This window comes from Gracilinanus agilis, chromosome 1 (genome assembly GCF_016433145.1).
Source record: "Gracilinanus agilis isolate LMUSP501 chromosome 1, AgileGrace, whole genome shotgun sequence".
Taxonomy (NCBI): domain Eukaryota; kingdom Metazoa; phylum Chordata; class Mammalia; order Didelphimorphia; family Didelphidae; genus Gracilinanus; species Gracilinanus agilis.
Window position 1 is genome coordinate 793,411,693 of NC_058130.1, and position 15,996 is coordinate 793,427,688.

A 15,996-nucleotide genomic window follows, 5' to 3' on the forward strand; every position below is an offset into this window, starting at 1 on the left:
TACTCATCAGAGAATCCACACTGGAGAGAAACCTTATCAATGTAAACACTGTGGAAAGGCTTTTACACTGAGGGGCAATCTTTCTGCACATCAGAGAATCCACAGTGGAGAGAAGCCTTATGAATGTAAACAATGTGGAAAGGCTTTCACACAGAAGTGCTCTCTTGCTAGACATCAGAGAATTCACATTGGAGAGAAACCTTATGAATGTAAACAGCATGGAAAGTCTTTCATAGAGAGGGACTATCTTGCCAGAAGTCAGAGATCCCCAGTGGAGAGAAACTTTTATTGTATAGGATAACATCTTGCTTTATTCTCCAGCATACATCAATTAGTATTAGTAATCTTTGATTGGCATCTATTGAAAATTAGTGAAAGTTCAGCGCCTTTCAGAAGGGAGATACTAATTTCTCCTTATGAAAGTAGGGAAATCTCCCTATCCAGCACCTTTTTATATATACACAAATGTGTACCCTCAATTCATTCTTTTCTAATGTAGCCAAAACCTTCCTGTTTTAAAAAATTATAGATTATGTTGTTAGATTCTGATTGTGTGAAGGAAATCATGGAGTGTATTGGGTCACGAGGATTAGAATGACAGCGGAAAAAGTCAGCAATAGAGTCAAAAAATCATGAGAAATGGGTCATGGCAGATGTCCCCTGCCCTGCACCCTGGAGTGCCCCTCTGGGGGGCTTGGAAACATAGAATGCCACAGTTGGCTCCTGAGACTTGATATGGGAGGGTTTGTAGGAGGAGTAAAAGTTTGATAAACTGAGGGAAGAGCAGATTTCACTCTCTTCTTTCAGTTGTGTTCCTTGCAGGACTTTTCCTGTGAATGTGACCAGGGGCACTAATGGCAGAGACAATAGCAAGCTAAATGCAGCAGCCAGGAAAGTAATTTGTATATCTCTCCTCTTTTTCACTCTTTTCTGAGGCCCAAAGACACAAGGGACAGCCATTAGGCCACTGCTCACCTGCCACCCTGGCATCCCCAGTATTTGCTTTTCTCCCCAGCACAGCTTTTAGTCCTGGGAGACTCTGCTTTCTTGCTTAAGATCCCACAAGCCAGTACACCACCCCTGCTTTCTAACAGTAAAAATGCAGGCAATTTAAAAATAAATAAGGTAAAATGAAATGATGAAATTAAACATAATTAAAACAAGAATTCATAAAATTAAACAAAATTGAATAAAATTAACTTCAACAAAATTAATAAGATAAAGTAAAACAATAAATACACAAAATTAGTGAATTTGGTACACCAATTAAGTAGTACATCATTTCATAACTTATTGACTTGCTTTGGTTTCTTTTTTAACTCCAACATCAAAGCCCAGTTTTATTGCCTTTTAAAATAAGCTTAAAGGAAGTAGCATCTACAGTTTTTATTAGAGTATTGGAAATGATTTGGAGTTCTTTAATTATTTGATTTTGTACAGTTCACTTCTGGGCCCTAGTCTCAATGCCACATACCTGCTGCAGGGGCCATAACTCTAAACTGCCCCTCTCCCCCAAGGTAGGGTTTCTCTTCCACAGCAGCAGCCATAGCAGGAACCCCAAACAGGGAAGAAAGACTAGGGATTTTTCTAAATTTTAGGAAGCAAAACAGTAGCTTCTGACCAGAAAATCAATAATCATCCCCCATTATGGGGAATATTATTATGGAGAAGTCAAGTCATGTTCCTCCGGGTTTGCCATTGTGTAAATTCCTAAGTGATTTGGATGAACCAGGATTTCCCAAGGAGCATTGAATGTCAAGGAAGGAGACAAAGGCTGTGCAAAGCCTGGACTTTGAAGTCTTTTACCTGACCCTACTTTGGCTCTTTTGACCTTAAATTCAAAAACAATTGAAACCAGTTATTTGGAAGCAAGGATTTCAGAGAATATTCAAACTCTTGGCTCTGGGCATATCACCTTTATGGTCTGACCCAGCCAAGTAATACCAATAACCTCTTGGTTAAATCTGAAAAAACTGACCCCCAGCTTCTTCCCAGCTTGCCTGCCATGAGGCTACGCCTTGTTTTGATCCAGGCCATCCACACTCCTACAGCACCTGCCCCTAACATGCCCCTCTCACCTCCCAGCCCATCTCTTTTTTTTTTTTTTTTTTTTTTTACCCTTGTACTTCGGTGTATTGTCTCATAGGTGGAAGATTGGTAAGAGTGGGCAATGCGGGTCAAGTGACTTGCCCAGGGTCACACAGCTGGGAAGTGGCTGAGGCCGGGTTTGAACCTAGGACCTCCTGTCTCTAGGCCTGACTCTCACTCCACTGAGCTACCCAGCTGCCCCCCAGCCCATTTTTGATACCATTTCTCTGTCCCCCCTCACTGGCAAACTTGTGCCCTACCCACACTTGCTCTTGTGCCCAACCTCTGCCTTGCCCTGCCCATCTTCTCTCTTGTCTTGCCCAGCTTTTCCCTCCCCATGGCTCAGCCTCCCCTACCCTCCCCTTGCCCAGCTTTTCCTCCTCTCCCTCTCTCTTCCTCCCCTGCCCATCCCACTCCTTCCCCTTTAGCTCTCTCAGTACCTCTCCTCCCTTGTGCTCCATCTCCACCCAAACAATGAGCCAAGCTCCAGGGACCCCAGACAAATCTAATACAGTCCTCTTCCTCCTCTGGGATGACTTATGATAGGTGAAGGGATTAGTCAATATTAGATATCAAACACCTTTTTCTCTACAAGATGTTGAGAGATTCAGTGAGAAAACTCCTGCTTTTGGTGAGGCATCTGGTGGTGATTAAAAAGTTTAAACATATATTTAGCACATATAACCCAAGTTGGGCAGATGTTACAGAATTGCCTTATGCTCTGTTGATGGAAAGGGAGAGGAACATGGTCCTTTCCATGGTGAACAGGTCCCAAAATATTTTCCAAAACCATGAATGATCACATTTTTGTTATAAAAAGTTGACGAACTGAAGTCATTTCGCCTAGCATCTTGGTTTATTTGTGTTTGTTTTGTTCTCAACACCCTTACCTTCCATTTTAGAATTAATTCTGTGTAGTGATTTCAAGGGAGAAGAATGAGGATTAGAGAGTGGGATTTCAGTACCTTACCCAGGATGACCCAGCTAGAAAGTGTCTGAGGGTATATTTGAATCCAGGACCTCCCACCTGTAAGCTTGACTCAAACCCCTGAGCCTCTTAACTGCCTTCATAACACCCTGTTTCCATTCCAAATAGAAGGGGAGCTAATTCCCTTGGTGCATTCTAAAACTTGTATTCAGAATTTCTAGTTATTAAGATCTCTCTCTCTCTCTCTCTCTCTCTCTCTCTCTCTCTCTCTCTCTCTCTCCCTCTTCCACATTCCCTTCCCCCCTTTTAATCTCTCTGGTCTTTATCTCTTTTTCTCTTGTCTTTATCTTTGTCTTCTTTTTGTCTCTCCCTCTCTTGTCTTCTGTTTCTAATATTTCTCTCGTCTTTCTCTTTTCTGTCTCTTTTCTGTCTCTTGTCTCTGTTTTTGTCTCTCTTCCTCCTTCCGTCCTCCCTCCCCCAATGGGTTTTAGCTAAAGGGCAAAATATCTTCTCTTAAATTAATCAAACCTGAGCAGACAAGTACCCATGGGGAAATCCTACACATACCCTTGGCTCCCTGAGACTCTGCAGTGCTCCCTAGTGTCCCTATCTTCCCCAATCACTGGATGGAGGGAGAAGGCAAAAAGGCCCAGGACAGAACCCTGGTTGGCTGTTAGGACATGGCTGAACATGCGGTAAAAGAGACGGCAAAGGACTGTTCTTACAAGTAGGAATAAAACCAGGAGAGGGCAATGTCACAGAAAGCAAGAGGGAAGATGGTGAACAAAAGGGTCAAGGGCTACCAAGAGGTCAAGAGAGATAGGGGAAATACAGCTTTTTAACTAACTGTCCCTGGGAACTCAATTCATTTGGTCCTCAGGGTTTCAATTCCCTCTTCTCTAAAATTATGGGAGTAGAGTAATGATCTTCAAGATCTCATTCACCTCTATATTCTAGTGTCCTTTTTGGTACCCTGATAGGAAAACAATATCCTAGATTTGAGCTGACCAGCAAAGAATAACACAAGATCTTCACCTCTCTGATTCTAATTGTCCAGTCATTTCACTCCTGTCTGACTCTTTGAGACCTCATTTGAATTTTTTTCTTTTTGAGAAAAATAATAGATTGATTTGCCATTTGCTTCTCTCCATCATTTTATAGATGTGAAAACTGAGGCTGCCTAGTCATTAAGCTTCTGCTAATATAACTTTGAAAAACATCCTTGTTCTGTCTTTTCATTGGAATCCAATAAAATTATTTTCTCCTAGGATCTCTTGGCATGCCCTCTCATATATTCCTGATGATTATTTTTGTGAATTTGAATTTATTTTTTGGAAAGTGTAATCCCCACTAATATCATATTAGATTTACCCTATCCTGCCCTGTAAAAGTCTGTTTATCCTGCTAAAAATAGATAAACCTTCTGAGGGACTTATGGTAAAGATGCTACCCACATTCAGAGGAAGAACTGCAGGAGAGGAAACATAGAAGAAAAACAAGTGCTTGAACACATGGGCTGAGGCGGACATGATTGGGGATGTAGACTCAAAACTACCACACCAATGCAACTAACAACAATTTGGAAATAGGTCTTGATCAAGGACACATGTTAAAACCAGGGGAAATGTGCGTCGGCTATGGGGGGGGGGGTATGAAGGGGAAAGTAAGAGCATGAATCGTAACAATGTTAACTTTTCTAAAAAATATTAAATATTAAAATAAAAATAGATAAACCTTTTCACAATAGATTAACCTTTGAGGCTATCATATCCCCTTCTGGATATCCCACTTAATTTAACTTTAGTTGTGGATATCAGAAGAAACCAATGATCTAAGTAAGGTCAAGAGCTAGAAGCAATCTTAATGGCCAGATATTCCAAGTCCTTCATTTTCCAAATGAAGAAACAGGCCCCAAAGGACATATTAATAGCTAGTATTTCTAGAGTGTATAAAGCATTCTATATGTACTCTTTCATTTGAGTCTCTCAAAAACCCTGTTATAATTGTCTCATCTTTAGAGGGCAGTAAGGAAGAAGCTCAAAGAGATTATGTGATTTACCAAAGATCACACAGTTGGGAGGTGTCTGGGGCAGATTTCACACCTGGGTTCTTTCAATCCAACTCCAGCACTACTTCTCTTATCTGCCCACAGACTCCATTGTTAGTGAGGAACAGGAGGATTCTATCTCAGGCTCTGAACATTTTTCCTGGTTCTGTCTCACTACATTCTAAAATCTCATGTTGTGACATTAGGAGAAAAGAATCAATTCAATGAGTCAATCAGTGAACAAATACATGTACATGGATCTCCAAATGTAGATTCAATTTGCTAAGGTCCACTAAAATAAGAAAAAGAGTCTAAGTTCAGCCAAAAATGCAATTCTGTTGCAGTCATAAAAGCTATGACAGCTGAGATCAGTTCTATAAATCACCAGACATTGAGAAAGACCTTTGTGCTTTTTTTTTTTAGTTTTTTATTTTTCTCCAGATATGTAAATATTAGTATAGTTTTTCAATAACCCTGTTTTTCAATGACACATCTGTCACTCAGTGGAACTGCTTGTCAGCTCTGGGAGGGGAGGAGGATGAGGAGTGGGAAAGATCATGAATTAGGTAACCATGGAAAAATATTCTAAATATAAATTCATTTTTAAAAATAAGAAAAATGATCCTGTTCTCATGTTTTGGGATCCGGGTTTTCCTCCTCCAAACTAGCCTTCCCCTTTCCCCAAGACAGAAGGAAATAAGATAAAGGTTGGATATGTGTTTTTATATACTGCATATTTCCATGGTCATCATGTTGTGGAAATGACAAACATTTCTTACAATGGAGAAAAATTGGTGGATAAAGAAAGTGAAGAATGGCCTCCTTCCGTCTGCAGTCAGACTTTGTCTGCTCATTTCATATCAGAGGATGACCTTTTTCATTATGAGTCCCATGTAATGGTCCTGGCTCGTGGCATTGCTGATGATAGGTAAGCGATGAAAAGTTGATCCTCATACATTAATCCTCTTCCTGTGTATAAACTTTTCTTGGTTCTGCTCACTTCCCTTTCCATCTCTTCATATCAGGCTTTCCAGGTTTTTCTGTGATCATCATGTTTCTCATTTCTTAGGCACAGTATTCCATTGCAACCACACATCATAACTTGTTCAGCCATTCCCCAACTGATGGATTGCCTTCTGTTTCCATTGCTTTGTTCCCATGAAAAGATTTACTAGAAATATTTTTTCTACAAATGTGTCTTTTCCCTGATCTTTGATTTCTCTGGGAATGATACCTAGTAGTTGGTATTGCTGGGTCCAAGGCTAAGCACATTTGGATAGCTCTTAGGGCAAAGTTCCAAATTGCTCTCCAGAATGGTGGTATCAGTTCACAGCTCTACGAGCAATGTATTATTGTCATAAATTTCCTCGTCCTCTGCAACAGTTATCATTTTCCTTTTCTGTCATATTAGCCAGTCGGATAAGTGTGAGGTGGAACCTCAGAATCATTTAGATTTGCATTTTCTAATTAATAGTGATTTGTAATATTTTTCCATATGACTAAAGATAGTTTCAATTTCTTCAGCTGAAAATTGCTTCCACATATCATTTGATCACTTGTCAAGTGAAGAATGCTTTGTATTGTTATAAAATTGGCTCATTTCTCTATTATTAGAGAATGAGGCCTTTGTCAGAAACACTTGATATAAATTTTTTCTCAATGGTTTCCCTCCTAATTGTGGTTGCATTAGTTTTGTTTGTGAAAAAAAAAAACAACTGTTTTAATTTAATGGAGTCAGTTATCTATTTTACATCGCATAGTATTCTCTATGTCTTCTTTGGATATAAATTTTTCCCCATCCATTGATCTGACAGATACGCTATCCTATGCTCCTCTCATTTGTTTATGCTCTCACCCATTATTTCTAAATCATGTCCATTTTTACTTAACTTTGGTATACAGTGTAAGGTACTGGTAGATGCCAACTTTCTGCCATGATGACTTCCAGCTTCCCCAGCAATTTTTGCCAAATTATGGGTTCTTTTTCCAAAAGCTTAGGTTCAGGGTTTATAACACTCTAGGTTAGTGCGGTCTTATTCTTATGTCTTCAGTGTCAAATTTATTCTATCAATCCACTCCTCTATTTCTTGGCCAATAGTAGATTGTTTTTTTGGTTGCTGTTTTATAAGACAATCGGAGGGCCAGTACAGTTAAGTCACGGTCCTCAAATTTTTTCATTAATTCCCATAATATTTATTTTTTCTAGCTCAATGAAATAATTTTTGAGTAGCTTTATTCATATAGCACTAAATAAGTAAATTAATTTAGGTAGAATTGTCTTTTTTATTAACTCAGCCTTTCCATGAGCAATTAATACCTTGCAATAATTGTCAAACTCTTTTATATCATCTCAGTGTGTCAACCAGCCAATACAATGGACCTTTCCCTTTCAGCAGAAAGCTAAAGGTTCACACTTTTTCAGGGGATTATTAAGCATGAATACCTTCTTCATTCAGGAATACAGCTTCATCTCTTTTTCATCCACGGAAGGAGTAATGGGAGAAATTCTTTTACTAATAATGCATTTGAAACTAGGTTTACAGTGGTTCATCAGACATTTTCTGAATCATAGTTTGATGCAAAAAGATTGGAGTAGGTTTTTTTTTTTGTACAAAGTTTCCCCTTTTGTTTTCCAGCAGTTATCTTGATGCCAGCCTTATTGGGGAGGGGAGGTTTGTCTGAGAACAAGCGTTCAGGAAAGGATAAAATTCAATGATGACAAAGTCTACTCTTTGATGAGGTTGGTTGGGGAGATTTTTTATTTCTTCCATCACACTTGTCCCTCATGGAAATCATTTACTGCTAGGCCTACTGACTCAGCTCCAGGAGATTTCCTGAAGCTCACCCCCATCACCCTCTTCTCACTACTTGGAAGAGCTCCATGCTTTTAAAGGCAGCTGGGCTGTACATTGAGAAGAACACTGGATTTGGAGTCAGGGTGATATGAATTCCAATCTGACCTCAGTCACTTACTTTCAGCATGACCCTGGGGAAGTGTCATAAGGAATTTCTGGGAAAAAATGGAAATCATCTTGAGTGACAGGATCATCAGCTGAAGACCTTGGAATGCACCCAAGTGGCGTGAGCCAAGGCCAAAAGACAGTTGGAACCAACTCTATAAATACCCATCATGCACAGCTCAGCTCAGCTCATTCTGGAACATCCTTGGGTGGAGGGAGGTTCAAGAGGGTGGGTAGGCCTTTTGCACCTGCAGTCTAGCTTCCTTGCCTGAGAGACCCAGAGAGCTGTCATACCTGCTGTCAATAGAGCTGAGAGAGAACAATATTACAATCATCTAAGAAGAACATCAATAGCCTTCCCTATCCTTTGTTTTGGCTCTGGCCAGGTCAAGCCAGGGTTAGTGAGAGGGTGAAGAAGCTCCAGCCTATCAATGATCTAGCAGCATCTACAATTTCTGATCATCTACTTTATATTAGCTTAGACTGAGCATCCCTAAACCTCTTACCCCATTCCTTGTTTCTGACCTCTTGTTATGTGAGAAATAAACCTTGTTACTAAGTTCAACCAAAGATTGGAGTTCCTTTCCTAATTAGTAACCATCCAAAGCTATTAGGAAGGGGAACCTCATTTCATGCAGTCAGAATTTCAGTGTTATCCATCTAGCATTAATACCAGCCGGTACCAAGAACAAACCCAGCCCCAAGTCAAGAGGCCAGAGGAGTTGTCAACACAGTGCGAACTTCTTGGCTACTTGGCTTGGGCAACTGTTAAAAGAGGCAGCTTGGCAGGCTCAATCCAGCAGAGCCTGTCGGGCTGAGGAGGGCACAGCCCTTTTCTATTATCTAGTATTATAAAGCTGCTGCTGCCTTTTGTGCTCTCCTCTCTCCCTGTTTTTAGCAGAAGTCATATCACCTCTGTCTGCCTCAGTACCTCATCTGTAAAATGTCTTCCTTATAGCTGCTATCTCCATGAGATGCTGGGAAGAGCGAATTAAAGCCTTTATTTTTAATACTTTGCCAACTTTAACATATTCAGTGCCTGCTAGAGCTTAGGGCCTGGAGTTAGGGAGGCCCGAGTTCTCCCCCTGCAGGACCCTGGACAAGTCACTTTAGCCTGCTTGCCTCTGTTTCCTCCTCTGTCCAATGGGCTGCAGGAGGAGAAGGCAAAGCAGCCCAGCCTCTCTGCCCAGAAATCCCCAAAGGGGTCAGGAAGAGGCAGCCGGGCCTGAGCAGCCTGAGCCCAGCATCCCTGCAGACAGACACAGAGACACCCCCAAACTGTCCTCTGTCCATCCAGGCTCAGAGCCTGGGCTCAGGGGCTGCTGCTGCCTTCTGTGGCCTCACAAAGGGCAGAAGGAGAGTTCCTGGGCCCCCCACAGGCCTCTGAAGGGTCTTTGGGCCACCTGGGCTGGGGACGGTGCTGAAAGAGACCCTCCTCAGATGGCCCAGGGTACTAGGAGACCCAGAGGAATCAGCTTTGTGTCCCCCCAGATCCTCTCTGGACCCCCTCCCCGGCTCCAGCTCATATTATCTGGATTCCACAGTGGGAGTGTGTGGGATGAAATTGTGATTTATTCCCCAATATACCTTGATTGGTAGTAATCCTAGATTGGCAGCTTCCTAGAGAAAAATAGTGAAGTTTGGTGCCCTCCACTCAGATAGCAATCTCTCCTTTTGAAGAGTAGAAGAAACCCCCTCCCCAAATAGCTTTAAATCTGTATTAGTGTTGGCCTTTTACATTCTTCTCAAATATGGCTAAAAGCCCCCCTTTTCTATTCCTGTGGGAAGAAGTTTTGGGGTGACCTAATTCCTGTGAGAGAAGCCTCAAAACTTACACATTATAAACCTGACTAAATGTCCTAAGCAATGCTATAACGCAAAAAATGCTTCGAAGAGTGCTTCAGCCTGACTTGTTGCAAATTGATAAATCCTTAGACAGGCCTAAAAACCTGACTTAGCTAAAAATTATAAACTTAAGGAATATTTCCAAATGCTTGGAAACATTAGAAGACACTCAGAAGTTTTGGGAAAGATTAAGGGGAATAGAAGGAGGAGGGTAGAATGAGATTCAGATGATGGGGAAGTGGAGATAACATTGTGTTAGATCCCTATAAAATCTGAGTAAATCTGGGCATCTGGGTCCAATTCTGAGGTCTCTCAGCCTATGGAGATTCTCTTTCTCTTTCTCTGTCTGTCTGTCTTTCTATCTCTCTTCTTTCTCTGTCTCTGTCTCTCTGTTTCCCTCTCTGTCTCTGTCTCTCTCTCCCCCAGAACTCCCTCTCTCTTTGTTTCCCTCTCCTTTGTCCCCCTTGTGAGGATGCTGTCTAGTCCCAGACACTTTTCCTCACTCTATGCACACACCCCCACCGCCTCTGAATAAAGCCACATGAACACTGCCAGCATCAAGTCTCCTGTTTGCTCATTAGAGTGATTTTGGGGGTATGAGCCCTTCCCCCGCCCCAAATTTCACTCCACACAGATAGGGGTTTGTCCAGCAATCTAGAATGATAGAAGTGCCTCAGTCTACCCATTGGGCAAATCCGAGTCCTTCTCTATGCTTCTTTTTTTTTTTTTTTACATTGCACCAAATACTTTGTTTTTTTCTTTGTTTAAATTTTTTAAAAAATTATTTAGAACATTTTTTCATTAATACAGGATTCATGTTCTATACTTCCCCTACCCTCAACCGTCCCATAGCCGATGCACAATTCCACTGGATTTTACATGTGTCATTAATCAAAACTTCTTTCTATATTATTGATATTTGCACTGGGGTGATTGTTTAGAGTCTACATCCCCAGTCATATCCCCATCGACCCATGTGATCAAGCAGTTGTTTTTCTCCTGCGTTTCTGCTCCCACAGTTCTTTCTCTGGATGTGAATAGCGTTCTTTCTCATAAGTCCCTCAGAATTGTCTTGGGTCATTGAGTTGCTGCTAGGAGAGAAGTCCATTACATTCGATTGTACCACAGTGTATAAGTCTCTGTGTACAATGTATTCCTGGTTCTGCTCCTTTCATTCTACATCAATTTCTGGAGATTATTCCAGTTCACATGGAATTCCTCCAGTTCATTATTCCTTTGAGCACAATAGTATTCCATCAGCAGCAGATACCACAATTTGTTCAGCCATTCCCTCATCGACTGACACCCCCTCATTTTCCAATTTTTTGCCACCACAAAGAGTGCAGCTATAAATATTTTTGTACAAGTCTTTTCCTCTATTATCTCTTTGGGATATAAACCCAGCAGTGGTATGGCTGGATGAAAGGTCAGGCAGTCTTTTAGTGCCCTTTGGGCATAGTTCCAAATTGCCTTTCTGAATGGTTGTATCAATTCAGAACTCCACCAGCAATTCATTAATGCCCCAATTTTGCCACATTCCCTCCAACATTTATTACTTTCCTTTGCTGTCATCTTAGCCAATCTCCTAGGTGTGAGGAGGTACCTCAGAGTTGTTTTGATTTGCATTTCTCTAATTATTAGAGATTTAGAGCACTTTTTCACATTCTTATTGTTAGTTTTGACTTCTCTATCTGAAAATTGCCTATTCATGTCCCTTGGCCATTTATCAATTGAGGAATGGCTTGTTTTTTTTTGTACAACTGATTTAGCTTCTTATAAATTTGAGTAATTAGACCTTTGTCAGAGGTTTTAGATTTTTTCCCAATTTGTTGCTTCCCTTCTACTTTTGGTTGTATTAGTTTTGTTTGTACAAAAACTTTTTAATTTAATGTAATCAAAATTATTTATTTTACATTTTGTAATTTTTTTCTAACTCTTGATTTGTCTTCAAATCTTTCCTTTCCAAAAGATCTGACAGGTATACTATTCTATGTTCCCCTAATTTACTTATAGTTTCCTTCTTTATATTCAAGTCATTCACCAATTCTGAGTTATCTTGGTGTAGAGTGTGCGATGTTGATCTATGCCTAATCTCACCCATTCTGCTTTCCAATTTTCCCAGGGTTTTTTGTCAAATAGTGGATTTTTGTCCCAAAAGCTGGACTCTTTGGGTTTATCATAGACTGTCTTGCTCAGGTCACTTACCCCAAGTCTATTCCACTGATATTCCCTTCAGTCTCTTAGCCGGTACCATATTGTTTTGATGACTACTGCTTTATAGTACAATTTAAGATCTGGTACTGCTAGACCACCTTCCTTCACTTTTTTTCATTATTTCCCTTGATATTCTTGATCTTTTGTTCTTCCAAATGAATTTTATTATAATTTTTTCTAATTCAGTAAAAAAGTTTCTTGATAGTTTGATAGGTTTGGCACTAAATAAGTAAATTAATTTGGGTAGGATTGACATTTTTATTATGCTAGCTCTTCCTACCTTTGAGCAATTAATATTTTCCCAATTGTTTAGATCTAGTTTTAATTGTGTAGAAAGTGTTTTGTAATTGTGTTTGTATAATTTCTGTGTTTGTCTTGGCAGATAGATTCCTAAGTATTTTATTTTGTGTAGGGTGATTTAAAATGGCATTTCTCTTTCTAACTCTTGCTGTTGAGATGTGTTGGAAATACATAGAAATGCTGATGATTTATGTGGGTTTATTTTGTATCCTGCAACTTTGCTAAAGTTGTTGATTATTTCCACTAGGTTTTTAGTTGATTCTCTAGGATTCTTTAAGTAGACCATCATATCATCTGCAAAGAATGATAGCTTGGTCTCCTTGTTACCCACTTTAATACCTTCAATTTCTTTTTCTTCTCTAATTGCTACTGCTAGAGTTTCTAGAATCATGTTAAATAATAGAGGTGATAATGGGCATCCTTGTTTCACTCCTTATCTTATTGGGAAGGCTTTTAATCTATCCCCATTGCAGATGATGCTTGCTGATAGTTTTAGATATATACTGTTTATTATTTTTAGGAAAGGCCCTTCTATTCCTATACTTGCTGGTGTTTTCAATAGGAATGAGTTTTGTATTATGCTAAAGGCTTTTTCTGCATCTATTGAGATAATCATGTGATTTTTGTTGGTTTGCTTGTTGATATGGTCAATTATGTGGATGGTTTTCCTGACATTGAACCATCCTTGCATTCCTGGTATAAATCCCACCTGATCATAATGATTACTTGCTGGAGTCTTTTTGCTAGTATTTTATTCAAGATATTTGCAACTATGTTCATTAAGGAGATTGGTCTGTAATTTTCTTTCTCTGTTTTTGGTCTGCCTGGCTTTGGAATGAGTACCATATTTGTGTCATAAAAGCAATTTGGTAGAATTCCTTCTTTGCTTATTATGTCAAATAGTTTGTATAGTATTGGGATTAGTTTTTCTTTGAATGTTGGGGAACACACAGCTGGTAATAATAACTCTGAATGTGAATGGGATGAACTCACCCATAAAATGGCAGCAAATAGAAGAGTGGATTAGACACCAAAATCCTAGCATATGTTGTCTACAAGAAACACACATGAGGCAGGCAGATACACACAGAATAAAGGTAAAAGGCTGGAGCAAAATCTATTGGGCATCAACTGAGAAAAAGAAGGCAGGAGTCACAAAGCCAAAATAAAAATAGATCTAGTTAAAAGAGATAGAGAGGGTAATTACATCCTGACAAAAGGCAATGTAGACAATGAGGAAATATCAGTACTCAATATGTATGCACCAAATGGTATAGCAAGCAAATTTCTAAAGGAGAAATTGGGGGAGCTTAAGGAGAAAATAGATAATAAAACTATACTAGTGGGAGAAGCTTCCTCTATCAGATCCAGATAAATCAAACCAAAAAATAAATAAGAAAGAGTTAAGAGATGTGAATGAAATCTTAGAAAAATTCAAGTTAATAGATATATGGAGAAAAATAAATAGGAACAAAAAGGAATATACCTTTTCAGCAGCACATGGTACATTCACAAAGATTGACCATGTACTAGAGCATAAAAATATAGCAAACAAATGCAAAAAAAGCAGAAATACTGAGTACAACCTTTTCAGATCACAATGCAATAAAAATAATAATTAGCAGGGTACATAGAGAGGCAAACCAAAAATTAATTGGAAATTAAATAATATGATTCTCCAAAATTGGTTAAAGAACAAATCTTAGAAACAATAAATAATTTCATTGAATAGAATGACAATGATGAGACTTCTTTCCAAAATCTATGGGATACAGCCAAAGCAGTACTCGGAAAAATTTATATCCTTGAGTGCATATATATGCAAATTAGGGAGGGCAGAGGTCAATGAATTGGGCATGCAAATTAAAAAAACTAGAAAGCAAACAAATTAAAAATCCCCAAATGATGAGGGGCAGCTGGGTAGCTCAGTGGAGTGAGAGTCCTAGGTTCAAACCCGGCCCCCCAGCCACTTCCCAGCTGTGTGACCCTGGGCAAGTCACTTGACCCCCATTGCCCACCCTTACCAATCTTCCATCTATAAGACAATACACCGAAGTACAAGGGTTTAAAAAAAATCCCCAAATGAAAACCAAATTAGAAATCCTAAAAATTAAAGGAGAAATTAATAACATTGAAGGTAAAAGAACTATTGAATTAATAAATAAGATTAGAAGCTAGTACTTTGAAAAAACAAAATAAAATAGACAAAGTACTGGTCAATCTAATAAGAAAAAAGGAAAGAAGAAAACCAAATTAAGAGTATTAAAGTTGAAAAGGGAGACCTCACCTCTAATGAAGAGGAAATTAAGGCAATCATTAAAAACTATTTTGCCCAATTATGTGGCACTAAATACAGCAATCTAGGCGTTATGGGTGAATATCTACAAGCTGCCATAGGAAGGAACGCGATAGTCCCAGAAATCCACCGAATATATCCCCTGTCTATGTCAGCATGTAATGACAAGAAGTCAGTGGGCTCCTGGAGGGTAATGTAGTTTTTTTAAGTTTTAAAAAGAAGATTTCCAATAGCACACTACTATTTTCTGTTTTTGATTTTGACTCCCTATTGAAAATGAGGGTAGAACAGATGCTATAGACTCCACAGAGGAGAGGGACATACCCACAGACTCCTTATTGAGAATAGGGGTGATGCAGAGACTTATCTTTTCATCCCCATTTTGAGGATGGGGATGGGACAAAGAATTGTGGTTGTTGGAATTTTTAATAGGTGCCATTTAGAAAAAAGCAAGAGTGCTTTTACCATCTACCAGCCCATTCCTAACTGTTACACGCTTTCAGAAGGGATTGGCTGGTATGGATTCAAAGCTATGGACACAACTATTTTGGTAAATCTCTGATTACCACAGTGCTAGGAAGAAGCCTGAGCAGCCAGATGACAGCATCTGAGAATATTCAGCCTCCAGGTTTTCCAGGAGGTCTCTGGGTGAAGCTGATGTATTAACTGCTGAGGGTTGAAGCTGAGTCACTGAGATAGAAACAGGATATGGGGACACTAATGGCAGGTGGTAACGGGTCAGGTATACTGCTGGTGACTTGGGAAAATCAAAGTGTTACATGCGTGCAAGTGGGAGACCCAGAGAGCACTTTGCTCCATTTTCAATGGGGTGAGATGAGTTGGAGACTGAATCCAAGTGCAAGGAAAAACTCTTCAGGGAGCTGCCCCAAGCATGGTGAGATGCTGCCATCCCTTTCCCAAGAGGATGCTCTCAGTGAGCCCAGGATCCAGGGAACACTCAGCATGTCACACCAAGAGGGAGGCATCTCTGGCCCGCCACAACTGGGGTGCTCACATAGTTCAGATTTTACAAATGGGCCTGACTTTTCTAACCTGAGCAGAACGAGGGCAGATCTCTGGTGGTCCTGCAGAGAACTTGTGCTGAAGCTCTTGGTATGCTGGACGGGTACGTGTGGTCTGTTGTATCTGAATCAGACCCAGGAGGAAGGCAAGACAAGGATGAAAAGAAATGCCCCTCGAGGCTCAATGGATCCCTCAGTGTACTTAGATATTCTTGGGGTACCCAGAGGAGTCCTGGATAAGTTCAAGGCTAGAAATGAGATAGCTGCCTGTGGGATCTCTTTTCTGGTGGATCACT

At 39.9% G+C, this 15,996-nt stretch overlaps 1 protein-coding gene across 1 annotated transcript in view; it reads left to right on the top strand.

Moving 5' to 3' along the window:
* Positions 1-14,751: 14,751 nt before the first annotated feature.
* LOC123230511 (zinc finger protein 345-like) overlaps positions 14,752-15,996 on the top strand; it is a 78,063-nt gene continuing 76,818 nt past the window's right edge. Inside the window, exons 1-3 of the mRNA XM_044656649.1 lie at positions 14,752-14,828; positions 15,111-15,228; positions 15,740-15,898. Of these exons, the coding sequence (XP_044512584.1) occupies positions 14,752-14,828; positions 15,111-15,228; positions 15,740-15,898 (354 nt within the window). The remainder of the gene's footprint in view (positions 14,829-15,110; positions 15,229-15,739; positions 15,899-15,996) is intronic.